Source organism: Somniosus microcephalus, chromosome 8, assembly GCF_052327205.1.
Source record: "Somniosus microcephalus isolate GS21.2 chromosome 8, FLI_Smic_1.0, whole genome shotgun sequence".
In the NCBI taxonomy this organism is placed as follows: domain Eukaryota; kingdom Metazoa; phylum Chordata; class Chondrichthyes; order Squaliformes; family Somniosidae; genus Somniosus; species Somniosus microcephalus.
The window spans coordinates 45,420,130-45,442,443 of NC_140994.1; the positions used below are offsets into that span (position 1 = coordinate 45,420,130).

General features: G+C 43.4%; 1 protein-coding gene across 5 annotated transcripts in view; it reads left to right on the forward strand.

Moving 5' to 3' along the window:
* Window positions 1-22,314, forward strand: part of dock1 (dedicator of cytokinesis 1) — a 712,419-nt gene that overhangs the window by 494,078 nt on the left and 196,027 nt on the right. For all 5 annotated transcript variants that reach the window (XM_085994680.1, XM_085994678.1, XM_085994676.1 and 2 more), the window contains 2 exons: window positions 2,798-2,898; window positions 19,567-19,625. In XM_085994680.1, coding sequence (XP_085850806.1) covers window positions 2,798-2,898; window positions 19,567-19,625 — 160 coding nt within the window. The remainder of the gene's footprint in view (window positions 1-2,797; window positions 2,899-19,566; window positions 19,626-22,314) is intronic.

Below are 22,314 nucleotides of genomic sequence, written 5' to 3' on the forward strand. Positions count from 1 at the left end.
ATTTGAGTACAGGAAACGTTGTGATATCCGGCACCAACGGGACCGGCGCGTTGCCGATCTATCAAAACTGCCGGACATACAAAGTTAATGTTGAAGCATACGGAGGTTTTCATATCCGTATCTGACAACAAACACTGTTGCTTAGCAACAGCTTCTAGAGTCGGCTGCAGCTGCAAGCGTCTCTAGCTGAAGCTGTTGCTATAGCTACAGACCTTGCAGTGCCTGACTGGGGAAAAAAAAAGAACGAGAACTAAAAAAACTTACAGAAAACGGCTCCTGATTTTTGCTGTTAGATCGAGTATTCCGGACATACAACCTCCGGATAAACTAAAGTTTCCTGTATAAGAGTAAAGACATCTTACTGCAACTATATAGGGCCCTGGTGAGACCACACCTGGTGTATTGTGTACAGTTTTGGTCTCCTTACCTTACTTGCCGTAGGGAGGGAGTGCAATGAAGGTTCAGCAGACTGGTTCCTGGGATGGGGGGATTGTCCTATGAGGAGAGATGGAGTAGACTAGGCCTACATTCTCTGGAGTTTAGAAGAATGAGAGATGATCTCATTGAAACATACAAAATTCTTACAGGGATTGACAGGGTAGATGCAGGGAGGATGTTTCCCCTGGCTGGGGAGTCTAGAACCAGGGGTCACGATCTCAGAATAAAGGGTCGGCCATTTAGGACTGAGATGAGGAGAAATTTCTTCACTCAGAGGGTGGTAAATCTTTGGAATTCTCCAGAGGGCTTTGGAGGCTCAGTCGTTGAGTATATTCAAGACAGAGATCGATAGATTTTTGGATATTAAGGGAATCAAGGGATATGGGGATAGTGCAGGAAAGTGGAGTTGAGGTAAAAGATCAGCCATGATCTCATTGAATGGTGGAGCAGGCTCGAGGGGCCGAATGGCCTACTCCTGCTCCTATTTCTTATGTTCTTATGAATAGCAAACCGATGAGCTGAGGCATGACCTGAGATCTCAGGCTGCAAACTTCAAATCATTCATGTTAAGGAATAAGATTGACACAAGCAGAAGTAAAGTAATAGCAGAAAGATAAATGACAGTGTTCAACTAAAATTGCAAAACCTGTATCAAAATAGCAAAACCTCAACTTCAATCATTCTTGTAAGCTTACTTGTGAAATCGGACATTCACTCAGCACTTAGCTCATTTAATGATGTGTAAATAAAGAGTGTCAATTTTATTTTCATCTCGCGTTTCATCCGTTGAAAGGAAGTATCCCTTTATATAGGGCACTAGTCTTTTACATAACTAAAGAGTTTAGGCAGTTTTTTATTTCTTTGATATAAGTCCTGAGGTAAGCCATTACTGAACAGAAGTTAACAAATTGGTTAATAGGATGTAATTTGATGCTGTTGTGCTCCTGGATGGCCTATAGATGTAGGTTTTAAGAGCATCACCACCAATGTTTTCCATACGTTTCCTAACTGTACACAAAAGATTGAATAAATGGGGAAGAATATTAGATTACTTACCTATGCTGTTCTTCATTCTGTGAAAAAATGTAGTCTCTACACAGAGCTTCTACCAGTTTATCCCTTTTTTCATTCTGAGCTGGTGTAGCTTGAAGAAGTTTTTATTTTGTTGGCTGTTCATTCACTACTTCTGTTGCTTGGGTCTCAATACTGCTTCCTCTCAGCTAAGAGCTCGGGTGCCTTCCAGTTGAGGCCTTATACAAAGCAAAGTGGTAAAGTATCTGTCCAAGGACACACATCTCTTAAAGAAACAGTGTCCCATATAATTATTTACTACGATCCTGCCACGGTGTGGTATCAATTTCTGTTTCAATGTGAAGCTTGAACAACTATCGAAGAGTGAAGAACATGCTTGCAATGAGAAATATAAAGCAGAAGGGCTGATGCAAAATAGTTTTCTATCATAGTCTTGTCGGTAATCTTCCTAACGTGCCGTAAAGTGCTTTTTTGTGAATAGTTTCTGTAAAGATACCATTCATTACAAGGTGAGTCAGCAGATGCACTGTTTTATAAAAATAGGGCATCACATCAGGGCCGCTGGTTTATCGCGACTGAATAAGTGAAATTCCATTTTTATTCTGGAATTTTTGCGTGTGCTTTGGGAATTGAACTCTGTGACTCCTTCCATTATTTTGTGAAGACTGTAAATTAATGGCCTTTATTTTTATCCCTTACCAGTTTTAAATCTGAGAATGCACAGCAAAATCATTTCATCAGTGTGCCTATTGGAGTTAGATTTCTGATATTTAGCAGTACTGTGTAGGGGGAACGCATCTTAGCTGTGGTGGAGGCAGTACAAAGCTTTGATGGCACAGTGGGATGGTTCTGGGCTTTAGAAATATTGGGGATTGTTCTGTGTTGTGGTAGTATTAGGGAGCTTTGGAAGAACTGAGATGGGGCTGCTGGCGTTTAGCAACGTGGGGATGGGTTAGTTTGGTTTGGCATCATTGTGGAGGAGGATGGAACTCTGGTTTTATGGAATGCGAGATTTGGCTCACTGATGGATTCCTGTTCCCTGAAGGAAGTTCATGGGCCTGACTGCACCGTGGGACAGCAACGACTTGATTTTCACGTTTAACTGTGCATGTGCAGTCACTGGAATTTACTATCCATTTTATTCTTTAATAGCAGTGAGTGCTGATAGCCTCACCATTATTTCTATCACAAAATCCGGGCCAATATAACTGCGATTCCACAGACGGTAATCCACTAAAGTCAAATAACAATTGGTCATCAGTCCACACTTGGTTTATTTGATGGTTTTATGTTTCTAACCTAGTTTCTTTTACTGTCTAATTTACAGTTATGGAACAACTACTTTCACCTGGCTGTTGCTTTTCTCACTCAAGAATCACTTCAGGTGGAGAACTTCTCCAGTGCAAAACGTGCCAAAATAATCAGCAAGTAAGTGAATGATTCCAATCTTATGATAAACAGATTTCTTAGAACCTTGTCCATTTTTCTGTTTGTAAAGAAAATGTTTCCACTTCCAGAATTTGAACAGTTGGTATCACTGTTTTTGTATACATATTTTTTTCCAGAGTGTTCATGAAATTCCCTATTTTAAAAAATCTTGAAATTGCAAACTTAAATCAACCTACAATAGTAAGATTATTATGAAATTGTGAAAGAGAAAAATAAAGTTTGTTACTTTTCAGAGAAAAAAAATGTTTCCCCTTGGAGAATAGCATCCTCCTTTCTGAGGCTACAGTTGCTTAGATTTTGCGACCATCAGCCGGTCAGCTTACAGGCCTGAGTCCCTGCCCAAAATTTCCGTGTACAGGTATTTGGGCGCAAGCCGTACATTGCAAAGTTCAGCATGGACCTTACTATGGGTGCAGGCGTGCTCGAGCCACAGGCATTCATAGCCCCAATTTTTAAAAAGATCACAAAATCAGGGCTTAATTGTGTTTTATTGGACCCGATATTTCTCTCTGTAGCTCTTGTTATATTAGGTTTCTGCTCCCTTTATGGGGAAAATAAAAGATTGCCAGGGCTCCTTAAAATAGTGAGACCTGAGCCTGTGCAGGCATAGAAATGAGATAGGAGGAGGCGTTTGAAGATCTGCTTATCACAGTTTTGCCTTGAAGCAACAGCAGGGCACGCAAAGAAGCTGATGTTTGGGCTTGGCTCCCTTCAGATCAGATGGTCTGAGGGGGCCAGCGAGCAAGGAAAAGTAGGCCTGAAAAGGTAAGTCCTATCATTTGCAGACTCTGTTAGTTGGGGAGAGGGAAAATATTTTAATTTTGGCATTTGGAGCCTCTCTACAGAACAACATCCAGAAGGGCCTGAGGCTGGTAGCCAGTCCCTCAGCTACCAGCAGTTCTGTCTATGCTCCAGCACTGTTTCCAAGACGAGGTCCTTCTGTGGGGGGCTGCCCTAGGGGCGCAACCGGGTCATGCAAATGACCCAAACTACCAAACACACGTGTTCTGAGATCTGGACAGCACCCAGGCAAAGGGTGAGAATTGAATATCAGCGATTCATTTTGTAGACAAAAGACTAAACTAGCTCCTGAATACTAAAATTAAGTGAAATTAATTCAGATCTTGACACTCTGGGATTTTGGTTTGATTCCATGCAGTTTCTATCTTCAAGTACCAAAATGAAATAAAAAGCCTTTTTACCTTTAAATTCATTTTTGATGTCACAAATGCATTGTGGGATATTCTAGTAAATTAGTTTATTTTACTGCCGCTAAATTCCAGTATTACACCGCTAAATTCCAGTATTACACCACAAAGCTGTACCACAAAAACACCACGTACCCTTTAATCGGTTTACTGTCTGTTTGGCGTGATTCTCGAACTTTTCCGATTTTGTTAGTTCAGTCAAAGCTATCGGGGGGAAAATAAGATCTTGCCACTGTTTGGGCCAAAAAGTAATATCATTTCTGTCTCAATATATATGTGTGTGTGAATGTGCAACGATAAGTTGAGGACTCAGTTTAGATGTCTACCCTACATAGGCTTGATATGAACTCCAGTAAACATTACCCAACGCTGCAGGCAAATTTCATAACTTAGTGGGGGAAGAGGAGAATCATTTCAGTTTTGGTATTTTGACTTTTTTTCTAGTGCTCTACCCTTTCCTTCTCACCAGTCCTGAATATGGTAACTTGTGCTAGGGTACAATTCCATAGGCTCCGGCACAGTGCATCTTCCAAGAAGGCACTTTTATGTGCGAGTCCAGACCATGAGTGTTGGTACAAGTTTTGGGAACCTGTCTTACCTGATATCCAAAACATGCACAGTTTCCTTTAGAAAGCATTGGATAGTGACTAGCAGCAGAAACCTAACTGAGGCAAAGTGCAATGCTCACTACCCTAGTGAGATCATCTAGCTTAAAATTAACAAAAAATCATGGCATACTTTTGGAAATTTAGTGAAATTTTTCTGCAAAGTTTTACTTCATTGTACTGGATTAAATAATTGTATGCTTTTAATTAACTTCTGACGTGCAAGTAAACCTCCTGCTGATCACCACCTACCACCCTCCCTCAGCTGATGAATCAGTACTCCCCCATATTGAACACCATTTGGATGAAGCACTGAGAGTAGTGAGGGCACAGAATGTACTCTGGGTGGGGGCTTCAATGTTCATCACCAAGAGTGGCTCAGTAGCACCACTACTGACTGAGCTGGCCGAGTCCTGAAGGTCGTAGTTGCCAGACTCAGCTTGTGGCAGGGGGTGAGAGAGCAAACACGAGGGAAAAACCTTTTTGAACTTGTCCTCACCAATTTACCTGTTGCAGATGCTTCTGTCCATGACCGTATTGGTAGGAGTGACCGCCGCACTGCAAAGTCCTGTCTTCACATTGAGGACACCCTCCGTCGTGTTGTGTGGCACTACCACCATGCTAAATGGGATAGATTTAGAACAGATCTAGCAGCTCAAAACTGCACATCCATGAGGCCCTGTGGTCCAGCAGCAGAATTGTATTCCACCACAACCTGTAACCTCATGGCCTGGCATATCCCTTACTCTACCATTACCATCAAGCCAGACGATCAACCCTGGTTTAATGAAGAGTATAGAGGAGCAGCACTAGGTGTACCTGAAAATGAGCCACCAACCTGGTGAAGCTACAGCACAGGACTGCATGCATGCTAAACAGTGGAAGCAGTATGCTATAGACAGAGCTAAGCGATCCTACAACCAATAGATCAGATCAAAGCTCTGCAGTCCTGTCACTTCCAGTCGTGAATGGTGGTGGACAATTAAACAACTAACGGGAGGAAGAGGCTCCATGAACATCCCTAACCTCAACAAGAGTGGAGCCCAGCATGTGAGTGCAAAAGACGAGGCTGAAGCGTTCACAGCCACCTTCAGCCCGAAGTGCTGAGTGGATGATCCATCTCAGCCTCCCCCTGAGCTCCTCACTGTCACAGAAGCCAGTCTTCAGCCAATTCGATTCAGTCCACTGATATCAAGAAACAGCTGAACTCACTGGATCCAGCAAAGGCTGTGGGCTGCGACAACATCCCAGTTGTCATGATGAAGACTTGTGCTCCAGAACTAGCTGCGCCTCTAGCCAAGCTGTACCAGTACAGCTACAACACTGGCATCTACCCTACAAAATGGAAAATTGCCCAGGTATATTTTATCCACAAAAAGCAGGAGAAATCCAATCCGGCAAATTACCACCCCATTAGCCTACTCTCAATCATCAGCAAAGCGATGGAAGGAGTCATCGACAGCGCTATCAAGCGGCACATACTCACCAATAACCTACTCACCGATGCTCAGTTTGGGATCCACCAGGCTCCAGACCTCACTACAGCCTTGATCCAAACATGGACGAAAGAGTTGAATTCCAGAGGTGAGTTGAGAGTGACTGCCCTTGATATCAAGGCAGCATTTTGACCGAGCGTGACACCAAAGAGCCCTAGTAGAATTGAAGTCAGTGAGAACTGGGGAGTCATACCTAGCACAAAGGAAGATGGTTGTGGTTGTTGGAGGCCAATCATCTCAGCCCCAGGACATTGCTGCAGGAATCATGGAATGATAGAAATTGACGGCACAGTAGGAGGCCATTCAGTTCATCGTGTCTACATCGATCGAAAAAGAGCTATCTAGCCTACTCCCACTTAACAGCTCTTGGTCCGTAGCCTTGCAGGTTACGGCACTTCAAGTGCAAATCCAAGTATTTTTTAAATTTGATGAGGGTTTCTGCCTCTACCACTCTTTCAGGCAGTGCATTCCAGACCCACACCACCCTCTGGGTGAAAAAATTACTCCTCAACTCCCCTCTAATCCTTCTACCAATTATTTAAATCTATGCCCCCTAGTTATTGACCTCTCTGCTAAGGGAAATAGGTGCTTCCTATCCACTCTATCTAGGCCCCTCATAATTTAATACACCTCAATTAATTCTCCCCTCAGCCTCCTCTGTTCCAATAAAAACTACCCCAGCCTATCCAATCTTTCCTCATAGCTAAAATTCTCCAGTCCTGGCAACATCCTCGTAAACTTCCTCTGTACCTGCTCTACTGCAATTATATCTTTCCTGTAATATGGTGGGTGACCAGACACAGTACTCTAGCTGTTGCCTAATAGTGTTTTATACAGTTCTAGCATAACCTCTCTGATCTTTCCTTTATTAGCCGAGGCATAGAATGTAAGTATCCCGTATGCCTTCTTAACCACCTTATCTACCTGTCCAGCTACCTTCCGGGATCTGTGGACATGCACTCCAAGGTCCCTCTGTTCCTCTACATTTCTCAGTATCCTATAATTTATTGTATAGTCCTTTGCCTTGTTAGCCCTCCCCAAAGGCATTACCTCACACTTCTCCGGATTGAATTCTATTTGCTACTTTTCTGCCTACCTAACATGTTTGCTGTGGCTCAGTTGGTAGCACACTCGCCTCTGAGTCAGAAGGTTGTGGGTTCAAATCCCACTCCAGGGACTTGAGCACATAAAGCTAGGCTGACAGTCTAGTACAGTGCTGAGGGAGTGCTGTACCGTCGGAGGTGCCGTTTTTCAGATGAGACATTAAACCGAGGCCCTGTCTGCTCTCTCAAGTGGTTGTAAAAGATCCCACGGCACTATTTCGAAGAAGAGTAGGGGAGTTATCCCCGGTGTCCTGGTCAATATTTATCCCTCAACCAACATAACAAAAACAGATGATCTGGTCATTATCACATTGCTGTTTGTGGGAGTTTGCTGTGCGCAAATTGGCTGCCGTGTTTCCCACATTACAACAGTGACTACACTCCAAAAGTACTTCATTGGCTGTAAAGCGCTTTGAGATGTCCGGTGGTCGTGAAAGGCGCTATATAAATGCAAGGTTTTTTTTTCTTTCTACCGGACCAGTCCATTGATACCTCCCTGCAGTCTACAGCTTTCTTCCTCACTATCAACCACACGACCATTTTTTGTATCATCTGCAAACTTCTTAATCATGCCCCCTACATTGAAGTCGAAATCATTGATATATACCACAAAAAGCAGTGGACCTCGTAATGAGCCCTACAGAACCCCGCTGGAAACCGTCTTCCAGTCACAAAAACACCCGTCGAACATTGCCCTTTGCTTTTTGCCATTGAGCCAATTTTGGATCCAACTTGCTACTTTCCCTTGGATCCCATTGGCTTTTACTTTTTTGACCAACCTGCCATGTGGGACCGTGTCAAAGGCCTTGCTAAAATCCATGTAGACTACATCAAATGCACTACTCTCATTGACCCTCCTTGTTACCTCCTCAAAAAATTCAATAAAGTTAGTTAGACATGGCTTTCCCTTACCAAATCCATGCTGACTGTTCTTGATTAATCCACTGCCCTGAGGAACTCCTGCAGCGATGTCCTGGGGCTGTGATGATTGACCTTCAACCACCACAACCATCATCCTTTGTGCTAGGTATGACTCCAGCCAGTGGAGAGTTTTCCCCCCTATTCCCATTGACTTCAGTTTTACTAGGGCTCCTTGATGCCACACTCGGTCAAATGCTGTCTTGATGTCAAGGGCAGTCACTCTCGCCTCACCTCTGGAATTCAGCTCCTTTGTCCATGTATGGACCAAGGCTGTAATGAGGTTGGGAGCCAAGTGGTCTTGGCGGAACCCAAACTGGGCATCAGTGAGCAGGTTATTGGTGGGTAAGTGCCGCTTGATAGCACTGTCGATGACACCTTCCATCACTTTGCTGATGATTGAGAGTAGACTGATGGGGCGATAATTGGCCAGTTTGGATTTGTCCTGCTTTTTGTGGACAGGACATACCTGGGCAGTTTTCCACATTGTCAGATAGATGTCAGTGTTGTAGCTGTACTGGAACAGCTTGGCTAGAGGCGCGGCTAGTTCTGGAGCACAAGTCTTCAGCACGATAGCAAAATATTGTCGGGGCCCATAGCCTTTGCTGTATCCAGTGCGCTCAGCTGTTTCTTGATATCACGTGGAATGAATTGAATTGGCTGAAGACTGGCTTCTGTGATGGTGGGGACCTCCGGAGTAGACCGATATGGCACTTCTGGCTGAAGATGATTGCAAACACTTCAGCTTTGTCTTTTGCACTCAGTCAAGTCCGAACAGCTATACGGTAAATAGCCCTTACCCTGCTGAATAAACAGTAACCCCACCCCTCATTCACTCAGATATACACAAGCACAGATACACACTCGCCCACGCAGCACAGACACATGCACCACACAGATACTCACTCAAAGACACACACCACACAGCTCAGACACTCCACACATACCACACACACACACACACAGACACACTCTTTTAATTCCTTGCCCTCGAGCTCTTGTGAACATATTGCCACTTTTATAAGATCCATTAGAGAGGAAGAAAGGACTGAGCAGATAGTAACTTTCATTCTCAAGTACCCCCTTTAAACTTCGCCTCCCTCTTAAGTTTGGGCCAAAGTCTCTTTCAGGGACAGTCATTTCTCATACAGAAAAAGCAAATCCCCACATTGCACTGCCTGGAAAGACCATAATGCTCATCGACTCTTGACAGGCACAATAAACGCTAGTCCCACTCGCAACATCTGCTGCCAACTTTCATCTGAGCTAAGCTGAAGCCAGATAATCCCCAGATGAAGGAGCTGCCATAGAAGCCATGCTGTGGTTGGTATAATACATCAAGCGGCAGTGGTTAAAAGTGGCTCTGAGCCTAGCAGCCCAGTGCGCTGAGGTACACAGCAGACAACGGGCAGTCAACGAAAGGCACTTTTAACTAGTGCCTTGCCCGCCAGACGCAAATCTGAAATCCCCTTTTACTGGGAAATACCATTCAACACAAACAGTCCTTTTTAAAACAAAAGTTTTGTACTAAACTCTTAACAGTACAGCCAAACCCAGAACATAGCCCACAGGAGACATCTCACCAACCAGGAGCAGGGGAAGGAAGGAAAGAGGAGAGAGGGAGAGATAAAGGAAGGAATGATGAAAGGAGGAAGGAAGGAACGAGGAGAAGTGAAAATGAAAGAGAGAGAAAGGGAACGAGAGGGAGAAAATTAAGGAATGAAGAGAAGGGAAAAGGAAGGATTGAGCTTCTGTTCAAATCCGAGAAATCAATCCTGTGGATTTGGCTGGTTTTACTTTAAAGCTGCCGGCTACAGAACTGTGAACTCGCGTCAATAAAATGAAGTGAAACTCCCTGGAAGAGATTCAAAATTCCTTCTTTGAAACCCGATCGCAGATGGAATGCCGGATTGTGTCACCACTATCCTGAGGAGGAGGGGGAACGGAATCTGCAAAAGAACTCTAGTTACACCGCTCTCCCATCACTCTGCGCTCACGACGCCTGGACTCGCCACTTTACAGAACAATCACTTGGGTCACGCCATCGCAGCACGCTACTTCCTTGCCTGGGATCTGGAAGGCCCGAGGAAGGCAAGGCCGCTCTGGCGAGTAGTTTGGCGGGGTGGGGGGAAGGGAAATAAGAATATACATTTCAGACAACAGATTATACAGTCCTATCTGCTTGCTACCGTCAGGATGTACCATCTAATGAATCTCCTCAGCCAGCAAAAGAAAAGCCACATAACCCGCCTCCCCGCCCCCCCACCCCCCCCCCCCACATCCCAAGTCAGTAATTTCCTACGGAGAGGATTCTCTAGGTTTTGTGTTGCCGACACGAAGAATGCCTCTCGCAACAACTTTTGTTGTTTCAAAATGCAGCCGCCGCTCACTCCCCGGGAACGGACTACCCGCATCTCCACAGAAAAAGTACTGAAAGAATCCCGAGACAACGCTCGCTGGGTTCCGTATTTTAGCAAATGCTGTTCCAAAAATCGGGCCGGCTCTAACTCCAAGGTCACAGATTATTCTCTGTGAAGATTCACCGGGCTCACTCTGTGCGGCCTTTGAATTTAAGTGCGTGAGAGTTTACAGATCTGTGCGTGGCTTAGAGGGAACAGTGTCTACAAGGTGCACTGCAGCAACTCGCCAAGGCTTCTTCGACAGCATCTCTCAAAAAACCTGCAACCTCTACCACCTAGAAGGACAAGGGCAGCAGGTGCATGGGAACACCACCACCTCTAAGATCCCTTCCAAGTCACACACCATCCTGACTTGGAAGTATATCACTGGGTCAAAATCCTGGAACTCCCTCCCTAACAGCACTGTGGGAGTACTTTCACCACATGGACTGCAGTGGTTCAAGAAGGCGGCTCTGCACCACCTGCTCAAGGGCAATTAGGGATGGGCAATAAATGCTGGCTTTGCCAGCAACTCCCACATCCCGTGAATGAATAAATTAAAAAAAATCTTTGCTCAAACAACAATGTCTCACAGTTGCAATATTAGGACCAAAAATGAGAAATGTGCAAACACAGCAGCCTGTAATATCAATCTGTGATATAATGGAGGCAAAATAATAGAACTACATTTGCTTGCCTCATATGTCCTAAGTACAGCAGCAGCTGTCTTCAGATAACTTCCCAGGCTCCTGTTACTTTAATTCCCATCCCAGCCCCAGCCTTCAACACCCTGTTGTGCCTGTTGATGCAGGTTTATTCAATTCCCTTTCAGCCCTGCTCTCAAACCCCCTCCTTCCATCCACTCCCTAATGTAACTTGTTTTTTTTCTCCAATTCCCCTCCTGTGCCGATTCTGCAACCTCATTGTTTGAACCAGAAATCAAACCTGGGACCTTCTGGTGTTTAGGACTTTATACTACATTAGCACTTGGTAGTGCCTTTACCTACTAGGCCATTGGGAGAGCTCAAGTATGTGTTTTGTATCAGATGCTTTAGATGTTATTGCAGTCATCACTGTAAAATGATTTTAAAATTAGTTTATAAGTCCTGTGAAATAACAGCAAATTCTCCCCACTTTTATCTACTTCACTTACCAGAAGGGACATCTAGTACTCAAAACATCAACACACTGGTAAATCAGTGGGGTTATGTCATTAAGTTCAAACTTCACATGGAAAGTATTAGCTTTTATTAAAAACAACGTTACTGCAATAACTTTGTTTACAAATAAAAAGCATCTTGTTGTACGAGGCCCCTTGGGTCGGTGCGATCATAATATGATCGAATTCTTCATTAAGATGGAGAATGAAGTAGTCGACTCCGAGACTAAGATCCTAAATTTAAATAAAGGAAACTACGATGGTCTGAGGCGTGAGTTGGGTAGGATTGATTGGGGAATGTCACTCAAAGGGTTAACGGTGGATAGGCAATGGCAAACATTCAAAGACCACATGGATGAACTACAGAATTTGTTCATCCCAGTTTGGCATAAAAATAAAACAAAAAAGGTGACTCAACCGTGGCTAACAAGGGAAATTAGGGATAGCAGAAGATCCAAGGAGCGGACATATAAATTGGCCAGAAAAAGCAGTAAACCTAAGGATTGGAAGCAGTTTAGGATTCAACAAAGGCAGACAAAGGGATTAATTAAGAAAGGGAAAATAGAATATGAGAGTAAGCTTGCAGGGAACATAAAAACTGACTCAAAGCTTTTATAGATATGTGAAGAGAAAAAGATTGGTGAAGTCAAGCGTAGGTCCCTTGCAGTCAGAAGCAGGGGAATTTATAATGGGGAACAAAGAAATGGCAGACCAATTAAATACATATTTTGGTTCTGTCTTCACAAAGGAGGACACAAATAACCTCCCAGAGATGTTGAGGAACATAGGGTCTGATGAAAGGGAGGAACTGAAAGAAATCAGTATTTGTAGGGAAATGGTGTTAGGGAAATTGATGGGATTGAAGGCTGATAAATCCCATGGGCCTGATCATCTACATCCTAGGGTACTTAAGGAAGTGGCCCTAGAAATAGTTGATGCTTTGCTGATCATCTTCCAGCATTCGATGGAATCTGGAACAGTACCCATGGATTGGAGGGTAGCTAATGTTACCCCACTATTCAAAAAAGGTGGTAGAGAGAAAACAGGGAATTACAGACCGGTAAGCCTGACATCGGTAGTGGGGAAAATGCTAGAGTCCATTATAAAAGATGTAATAGCAGAGCACTTGGAAAACAGTGACAGGATCGGACAAAGTCAACATGGATTTACAAAAGGTAAATCGTGCTTGACTAATCTACTGGAATTTTTTGAGGATGTAACTGGTAAAATAGATAAGGGAGAACCAGTGGATGTGGTGTATTTGGACTTTCAGAAGGCTTTCGATAAGGTCCCGCATAAGAGATTAGCGTGTAAAGTTAAGGCACATGGGATTGGGGGTAAGGTATTGACTTGGATAGAGAACTGGTTGGCAGACAGAAAGCAAAGAGTTGGAATAAACGGGTCTTTTTCCGAGTAGCAGGCAGTGACTAGTGGGGTACCGCAGGGATCGGTCCTTGGGCCCCAGCTATTCACAATATATATTAATGATCTAGACAAGGGAACTAGATGTAATATCTCCAAGTTTGCAGACGCCACAAAGCTGGGTGGGCGTGTGTGCTGTGAGGAGGATGCTGAGAAACTCCAGGCTGATTTGGACAGGTTGGGTGATTGGGCAAAAGCATGGCAGATGCAATATAACGTGGATAAATGCGAGGTTATCCACTTTGGTGGCAAAAGCAGGAAGGCAGATTATTATCTGAATGGCAATAGATTGGGAGAAGGGGAAGTGCAACGAGACCTGGGTGTCTTTGTGCACCAGTCGCTGAAGGTAAGCATGCAGGTGCAGCAGGCAGTTAAGAAGGCAAATGGCACGTTGGCCTTCACACAGAATCACAGAAACCCCACAGTGCAGATAGAGGCCATCTCGGCCCATCGAGCCTGCACCGACACATATCCCACCCGATCCCCATAACCCCTACACCAACACATATCCCACCCTATCCCCGTAACCCCACGTATTTAATCCCCCTAACACTAAGGGTCAATTTATCATAGCCAATCAATCTAACTCGCACATCTTTGGACTGTGGGAGGAAACCGGAGCACCCGGAGGAAACCCACGCAAACACGGAGAGAATGTGCAAACTCCACACAGACAGTCGCCCGAGGCCGGATTCGAACCCGGGTCCCTGGCGCTGTGAGGCGATAGTGCTAACTTCGTAGCGAGAGGGTTTGAGTACAGGAACAAGGATGTCTTGCTGCAGTTGTACAGGGCCTTGGTGAGACCACATCTTGAGTATTGTGTGCAGTTTTCGTCGCCTTATCTGAGGAAGGATGTTCTTGCCATGGAAGGAGTTCAGCGAAGATTCACCAGGCTGATACCTGGGATGGCAGGAATGACGTATGAGGAGAGATTGGGTCGATTGGGCTTGTACTCGCTGGAGTTTAGAAGAATGAGAGGGGATCTCATTGAAACTTTTAAAATTCTGACAGGACTGGACAGACTAGATGCAGGAAGGATGTTCCCGATGGTCGGGGAGTCCAGGACCAGGGGTCACAGTCTAAGGATAAGGGGTAGGCCATTTAGGACAGAAATGAGGAGGAATTTCTTCACCCAGAGAGTGGTGAACCTATGGAATTCTCTACCACAGAAGGCAGTAGAGGCCAATATATTAAATATATTCAAGAAGGAGTTGGATATATTTCTTAAGGCTAAAGGGATCAAGGGGTATGGGGAGAAAACAGGGACCGGGTACTGAATTTGGATGATCAGCCATGATCGCATTGAATGGCAGAGCAGGCTCAAGGGGCCGAATGGCCTACTCCTGCTCCTATCTTCTATGTTTCTATCAGAAAACTGAGAATTTCAACCACAATACAGTGCTTACTGCCAACAGGTTTGGAATACAAATATTCAGGATCAGATAGTGGTCATTTGAGGAGTTTTGTTTTTGTAATAACTTGTATTTCATTAGAATAATGCTGAACCATGAGGTATCAGATAGGTACTGATTATAACTCAGTCAGCCTTGGTGGCACAATACTTTCATACACATGTGCATCTTCAACTGAAAAGGGTTAATGCCCTGTGGGTTTGTACCGTAACAAAATCAATTTTTAATCTATTAGAAGTTGTCACACAAGGAAAACAGATATTCTTCCAAGCTTAATGAGACATCATCTGTGTGCCAGCATGAATAAAGAGTACAATGGTTCATCACTGAACAAAAATAGCATACGAAGACAGCTGTCAACATATATACAGAAATTTAGGTCAACAGACATGAAATCTATTAAATCAACTTCCATAGTTTCCTGTTCAGTCAAATCAATTTCTGTATAAATCTACTGAACTTTGTGTCTTTTGATTAAATCGTGTTACATCTTGAAACCTATTTTCCTATTAAGAAAAAGAAGAGACTCAGTCAGTTTAACTGTCAGAATGTATTACATATTGTGTGTTAATATGGTAACTGCACATCTTTAATGCATTTGCTTCCCCCATGTGTGAAATGCTGGTTGGAATAAATGCAAGCTATCATTTATTCCTCGCAATTCCTTCAATTATTTTATTTTCACTGTAGCAAAACCAGTAAGTGATTTATGGACTAATTTCCAAACGCCGAAGTTGAATTTCATCCCCCACACCCCCCCCCAGCCCAATTTTGTCTGATCTCAGTTGGCGTCTAACAACCGGCCTCAGTGTCTCTAGGGCAAGGAGGGGAAAGTCAGACAGGTTCCCACCACCTGCTGAAAGTGAAGATCCGGTGAGAACAGGATTGGGCTAAGTTGTGATGTTTTCCATAGTCAAATACCTGCTGACATTCTAGTGCTAATTTTAACTCCAGGTGAGAGTGGCAAGTGTGAAGCTGACGGAGCAAGCGTCAAGCTCACCCCGGCTTGCTGACGTGAGGCCCAAGCGATTTTAACTCCCTTGAATTGACCAGGCCTAACTCCCACCCAAACATGGCGTCGGGCCAGTTGGTAGGAGTCACACAAACATGGCAGGAGGCCGCAGCCAGGGACCCATGGAAATGGTGCACCGCAAGCAATGTTCCCTTTAAGCTACTCTGCTTTGCAGCGCTGTAGGGGTCCCGTGCAGCCAGTGAACCGGCTTTTCAATTGAAAAAGATGCGCATGTGTGGAATTTTGATTGGGTTGCGCAGCCCGTTAAAGGGGCCGTGTGGCCCACAAAAAAAATTACAGGAAACATTGGCGACAAGTTAAGTGAAGGGAGCAGCTCCATTGCGATTACTGGAAGCCCCGGGGCAGGGGAAACCCAAGGATTCCTTGTGGGGCCTAGAAGAACGCTCCTGCTCGTACTGGCCCCCAAGAAACCTTTATTAAAAAATAACTAACTTTTTCAGCCATGTTCTGGGCCTCCTAATCCTCAGAGCTGGGTTTCCCTTGTGAGGTTGGCACCAGGCGGCAACCTTGCTGCTGCCAGTTAAATTGTGGTTGGGGTCTGAATGACATCATGAAGCCCCTTGGGGCCAAGGCGCCTCAATGCACGTGTTAAAATGGTGATGGATGTGTGCGCAGCATAGCTCCAGTGAGTACCATGCTGCCAATACTTGAATTGCAATGGAGCTGTCTGGCCACGAGAAGTATTGAATAAATGACCGGCCACGAGAAGTATTGAATAAATGACAATCAGTTGCATGGTAAAGATAGACATCTGCTGTAGAAAGTTTTGACAGTGCATTTCAGGAAACAAAATAAATACTGTCTCAATGCTTCGCAATCATTTTGGTATTCAATTAAGTCATAGTGACACATGCAAAGGTCAATTCTTCGAATCATCTCAAAGATGTCTATCCCTTGCATTATACCATCTTTGAGATGCTTCGAAGAACTGACCATTCTATGCTGTACTTAAGTCACAAGTGATGCTGCCTTGCCTTATATTTGTGTAAACATTCTCTTAAAAGGTTTTATGTAGAAAACATTGCACACAAAGTGGAGAGAGTAGTGCTATTTTTTATATAACCTGTATCTTTAATCTGCTATATATTATAACATGATGGCTTTGTGTTATGAATACATGTTAGTAGATGCAAGTGGATATTTTTGTGTTCTGACATTTTAACTGCTGTGGCAGTTTATGCTAGTAATGGCTGCTTCATTGCCACGTGTCTAATTCCAAGGGGCTTGAAATCTTTGCTTGTGTAGGTATGAATTACATATAATGCAGTTTGATAGCCATGAATTATTTTTCTTCGTGTTGTGTGCCTCCTTGCCAGTGAACAGTCATTCTAAGGGACATCTCAAGGGCAAATTGAACCATGTGTCACCTTTATTTAGTCCAATCTTGATTTGTTTTCACAGCTTCCTCCTACCCACTTTTTTTTACCATTCACCACATGTGGGGTGGAGTTAGAGCTCGGCTGGCTACCAATTGCAGTAGTAGTGAATGCGAAGTTTGTCTTACTCTGCACAAATGTAAAACATCAAGTTGAGTTACAATAGAGACGAGAGATTTTTTTCTAACCCTTGCTCCTGGGGATCACCCATTTCCTGGATGCAAAGGTTGAAAGAGGGTGCAGAGACCCGTTGCAGTGGTCTCTGCCCCTTTTACATTTCCTTGAGATTTCCGGAGCAATCTAGAGGGGGGTTGGGGGGATGTGCCTGCAGTCGGCACAGGCCCAGTATTAGTATGCAAAAGAGATGGGAGGAGGCATTTCCAGCCCAAATTTACAACCAAATTTTCAGGTGCGAGGCACAACCAGGAGGTAAGCCTGAGCCAGAGGTGCCCCGGACAGGAAATGGTGATACTTCTGGGCCTGGACAGGCACAACGTGCTGCTCCTGTACAATCCCAGGGCAGAGGGCAACCAGGAACATTGATCCCACAGTGTCTAGAATATTGTTTGCCACTCCGAATGTACTGTCCCAGTTATATTTGTACCAAGCAACACAATATTTTAACAAAGTTGAGAAAAGGCGACTGCAGTTGCAACGCAAACTTAGGTTGCTGTTGAGTGGGAGAAGGCCGAGATTTGTGTGTACATATTCAAATGCATGCAACGAACATGACTTTCTGGCCTTCAATTACCAGTGAAAGTTTTGATAGTAAAGAGCTGACAGAAAAGTTCTTTTCTTTCATTAGAAATGTAAAGGTGGTGCAGAGGGCCACCAGGGTTCCTTTTACAAATTTTAAATATTACAAAGCAATATGTATTACAAGATTGCTTTTTCAGGTGAGCTTGCAACACTCCCAAGTGGTTATACTGTGATTGTATGTGCATTTTACTGTGTGGGCCAAAAGGCTGTGCTGCACCAGGTCAAATGGGAAGTAAATCTGGAGTATGAAAGGATTGTGAGTGATGAATCTAGTAATTGGCAACAATGGTTTTGTTGTTATGACTTTGAACTTCCTGGAATTTGCTTTATTAATCACTTATTAATGCATACTTGTAATGCAATCAAACAGTTTTGTAATGTTTATGTTAATTCAGTGTGAAACTCTCTAAAATACCTCAGTTAATTGGGACTGAGAGGAAAGCTGAATCAATATTTGAACATCCCATAGAAACCTTTTTGCATGTTTTAGTAGTTAAACCTTGCATTTTATATTTTTTTATTACTGTATGCTATTCTCTGAAGAAGTAAATACCGTATAATAGAGTATTTAGTATAATAATAGAGTATTTAGATGATCAGAAATGATGTGAATATATGATCAAAATGCACTGAGATTTAAAAAGGAGGCTAGTATTAACTATTGGTTAATTAAAATTCAGAACTTAATATCAAACAAAACTCCTAAGGATTCAAAGAGCATATGCAAAGACTTATTATTTATAATCATTTTAATCAAATAAAATCTTATTTTATCTTAACTTAATTCCCAGCTATTTTTTTACTGCCTTGCTTTGTGCTTATCAAGGTGATGGATGTTAGAACTGAGAAGTGGAGCATTTTCCACTTAACATACCCACTATGGGAATCAAGCACCCCTACATCAGATATAATAGTTAGTTGCAAAGTAAAGCTCTTTCTACTCTACCCCAACAATGTACTTCAGCCTGCACCTTAAGAGACTGCTGGCTACTGCATCAGTTTGACATTTAATCTGTTTGTCACACCCAAGATGGCCAGTAGGAACTGCATGGAGACTACATAAATGAATTTCACTTGGGATCTTTATGGTATCTAGACTTCGAAGATTTTCATTACATCAGTTTGTGCTAGGTTGGAATTCAGGTGCCCCTGTACCCTCTTCCCTCTCTCTCTTCCCCCACCCACCCACTCTCCAAATTCCTGCCACTTTTGTTTGGCTGCTGAATTTATTTAAAAAATAATAATTAAAAAAAAAAATAATAAGGTATCCTCCCATAACAATTGCCAAAGCTACAGCCAAAAATAGAAACTGCTGGAAACACTCAGTCGGTCAGTCAGCATCTATGTAGAGAAGAGACAAGTTAACATTTCAGATACGGTCCCTATGTCAGAACTGGACGATATTATCGATGAACAGCATTTTAAAAAGAACAGAACAAATGGAAGGTAATGTTGTGGGGTTTTTTCTTTTTCCATCCCCTTTGCCCTTGTTCTGTTCTTTTTTAAATACTGTTCATCTGTAATATCTTTCAGTTCTGAGGAAGGGTTTACGCCTGAAACCTCAACTGATCTGTGCTCTCTCAGCAGATGTTGTCTGACCTGCTGAGTGTCAACAGCATTCTCTGGTATGAGATCCTGCTATGTGTATTTTGGCTGCCACATTTTCTTACTTGGCAACAATTAGCTCTGTATTGAGAAAAGCAAAATATTAAGAATGCCAAGATAAGTTTGTATTCATTATTTTATTTATTTCCCAGATATGGTGATATGAGGAGACAAATCGGATTTGAGATCAGGGACATGTGGTATAACCTTGGTAAGTTGTGCCTTTAAATTAATATGCAAGGTTAATGTTTTTGAAGCAAGGAAATGAATACACTTTCTCTCTTAGCTCTTCCTCCTTGTCAGGTTAACAGTTAACACAACAATTGTTTAAAGTGGCTATTAATTTGGTGTGGACAAAATAAAAAGAAAAAAAGAAAGATTTGTAATTATATCGTGCCTCACATGTCCTTAGGACATCATAACATGTTTCACAGCCAAATGAAGCACATTTGATAAGTATTCAGTCATTTTGTAGGCAAACAAGGCAGCCAATTTGTGTGCAGCAATGTTCTGTAAATAGCAGATCGATAAATAACCAGTGTTGTTGTTGTTGGTTGAGGGATAAATATTGGCCAGGACAGCATGAGAGCTCCCCTATTCTTCTTTGAAAAAGTGCAAACCTGAACAATACAGCATTCCCTCAGTCCTGTGCAAACTTCTGACAGAGGCAAGATTACTACCATTGAGACTGACACTGGCAGAAACATTTGAAGATTTTTTTCTTGTCCATCCTTTTATCTGTCAGTATCTTCCTCTCCTCCTAAAGGTGTTGATTAAGTCATTTTTTATTGCCAATTTAAAAACTTCTTCAGATGTTTTTCCAGTTCTATTTTTAACCATCAAAACCAGGTGAAAATCAAGGGGACATATTTGACACCAAAAAACCTGGATAAGTTTGGAGAAAAGCAGTAAAAATCAATTTTTATTTGGAACATCAGTATAACATACAATGACATCCAGAAACATACACCAATACCCCATAAATTAACATGCCGGTAGAGCAAGAAATCACAATACACCATAAAATAACGTTAATGTGGTAGTTAATATCAATCATCTCAACTCCAGGACATCGCTGCAGGAGTTCCTCAGGGCAGTGTCCTAGGCCCAACCATCTTCAGCTGCTTCATCAATGACCTTCCCTCCATCATAAAGTCAGAAGTGGGGATGTTCGCTGATGATTGCACAGTGTTCAGTTCTATTCACAACTCCTCAGATAATGAAGCAGCCCATGTCCGCATGCAGCAAGACCTGGACGACATTCAGGCTTGGGCTGATAAGTGGCAAATAACATTCGCGCCACACAAGTGCCAGGCAATGACTATCTCCAACAAGCGAGCGTCTAACCACCGCACCTTGACATTCAGTGGCATTACCATAGCTGAATCCCCCACCATCAACATCCTGGGGGTCACCATTGACCAGAAACTTAACTAAACCTGCCACACAAATACTGTGGCTACAAGAGCAGGTCAGATGCTGGGTATTCTGTGGCAATTATCTCACCTCCTGACTCCCCAAAGCCTTTCCACCATCTACAAGGCACAAGTCAGGAGTGTGATGGAATATTCTCCACTTGCCTGAATGAGTGCAGCTCCAGCAATATTCAAGCTCGACACTATCCCGCTTGATTGGCACCCATCCACCACCTTAAACATTCACTCCCTCCACCAGAGTACTGTGGCTGCAGTGTGTACCATCTACGAGATGCACTGCAGCAACTCGCCAAGGCTTCTTCATCAGCACCTCCCAAGCCCGCAACCTCTACCACCTAGAAGGACAAGGGCAGCAGGCGCATGGGAGCACCATCACCTGCAAGTTCCCCTCCAAGTTACGCACCATCCTGACTTGAAAATATATCGTCGATCCTTCATCGTCATTGGGTCAAAATTCTGGAACTCCCTTGCTAACAGCACTATGGGAGTACCTTCATCACACGGACTACAGCGGTTCAAGAAGGCGGCTCACCACCACCTTCTCAAGGCCTTGCCAGTGATGCCCACCTCCCAGGAATTAATTTAAAAAAAACACAAAATAACACTAATATGCCCATGAAATAACCTACAAGTATGAGAAGAATTTGACTGATCCTAGACCTCTAGTGGTAAGAAAGGTTATAGATAAGGGTTTCAGCACCAGTGAGAGTGATGTAAGTGTGGCGGCAATTTACAATATGGATCTGGGATATAGCAGTCTTGATGATGGATAGGATATGTTCAGCAGGATATAGGATAAAGGATAGAATAATTTAGTTTGATCAAGACCTACTTCAGAGATTATGCGGATGGTGCAGTCGCCTGTTCTTTTGTTCAGGGCCTGGGTTCAAATCCAGACCATGCGGATGTGATGAAAGTTTCCTCTTTCTAATAGTTCCACAATACCAGTAGAAAAATAAATAGGCTGCGATTTCCCCTACCTCGGCGGGTCCAGTGCGGCCAGGGTCGGTGGTGGGTTGCAATCCCGCTGCTGGCTGCAGCCCACTGTCCAACGTGATCTTATGTTGATTGGGCTTGTTAAGCCTGCCCAGCGCGTTTCCTGGCCAATTGAAAAAGAAAGAAATAAAGACTTGCTTTATTTAGTGCCTTTCGTGACCACCGGACATCCCAAAGCGCTTTACAGCCAATGTAGTACTTTTTTGAAGTGTAATCACTGTTGTAATGTAGGAAACGCGGCAGCAAATACAAACATTAATGTGATAATGACCACATCATCTGTTTTTATGTGTTGATTGAGGGATAAATATTGGGGATAACTCCCCTGCTCTTCTTCGAAATAATGTCATAAGATCTTTTACGTCCACCTGAGAGAACAAACGGGGCCTCGGTTTGATGTCTCATCCCAAAGACGGCATCTCTGACAGTGCAGCACTCCCTCAGTACTGCACAGGACTATCAGCCTAG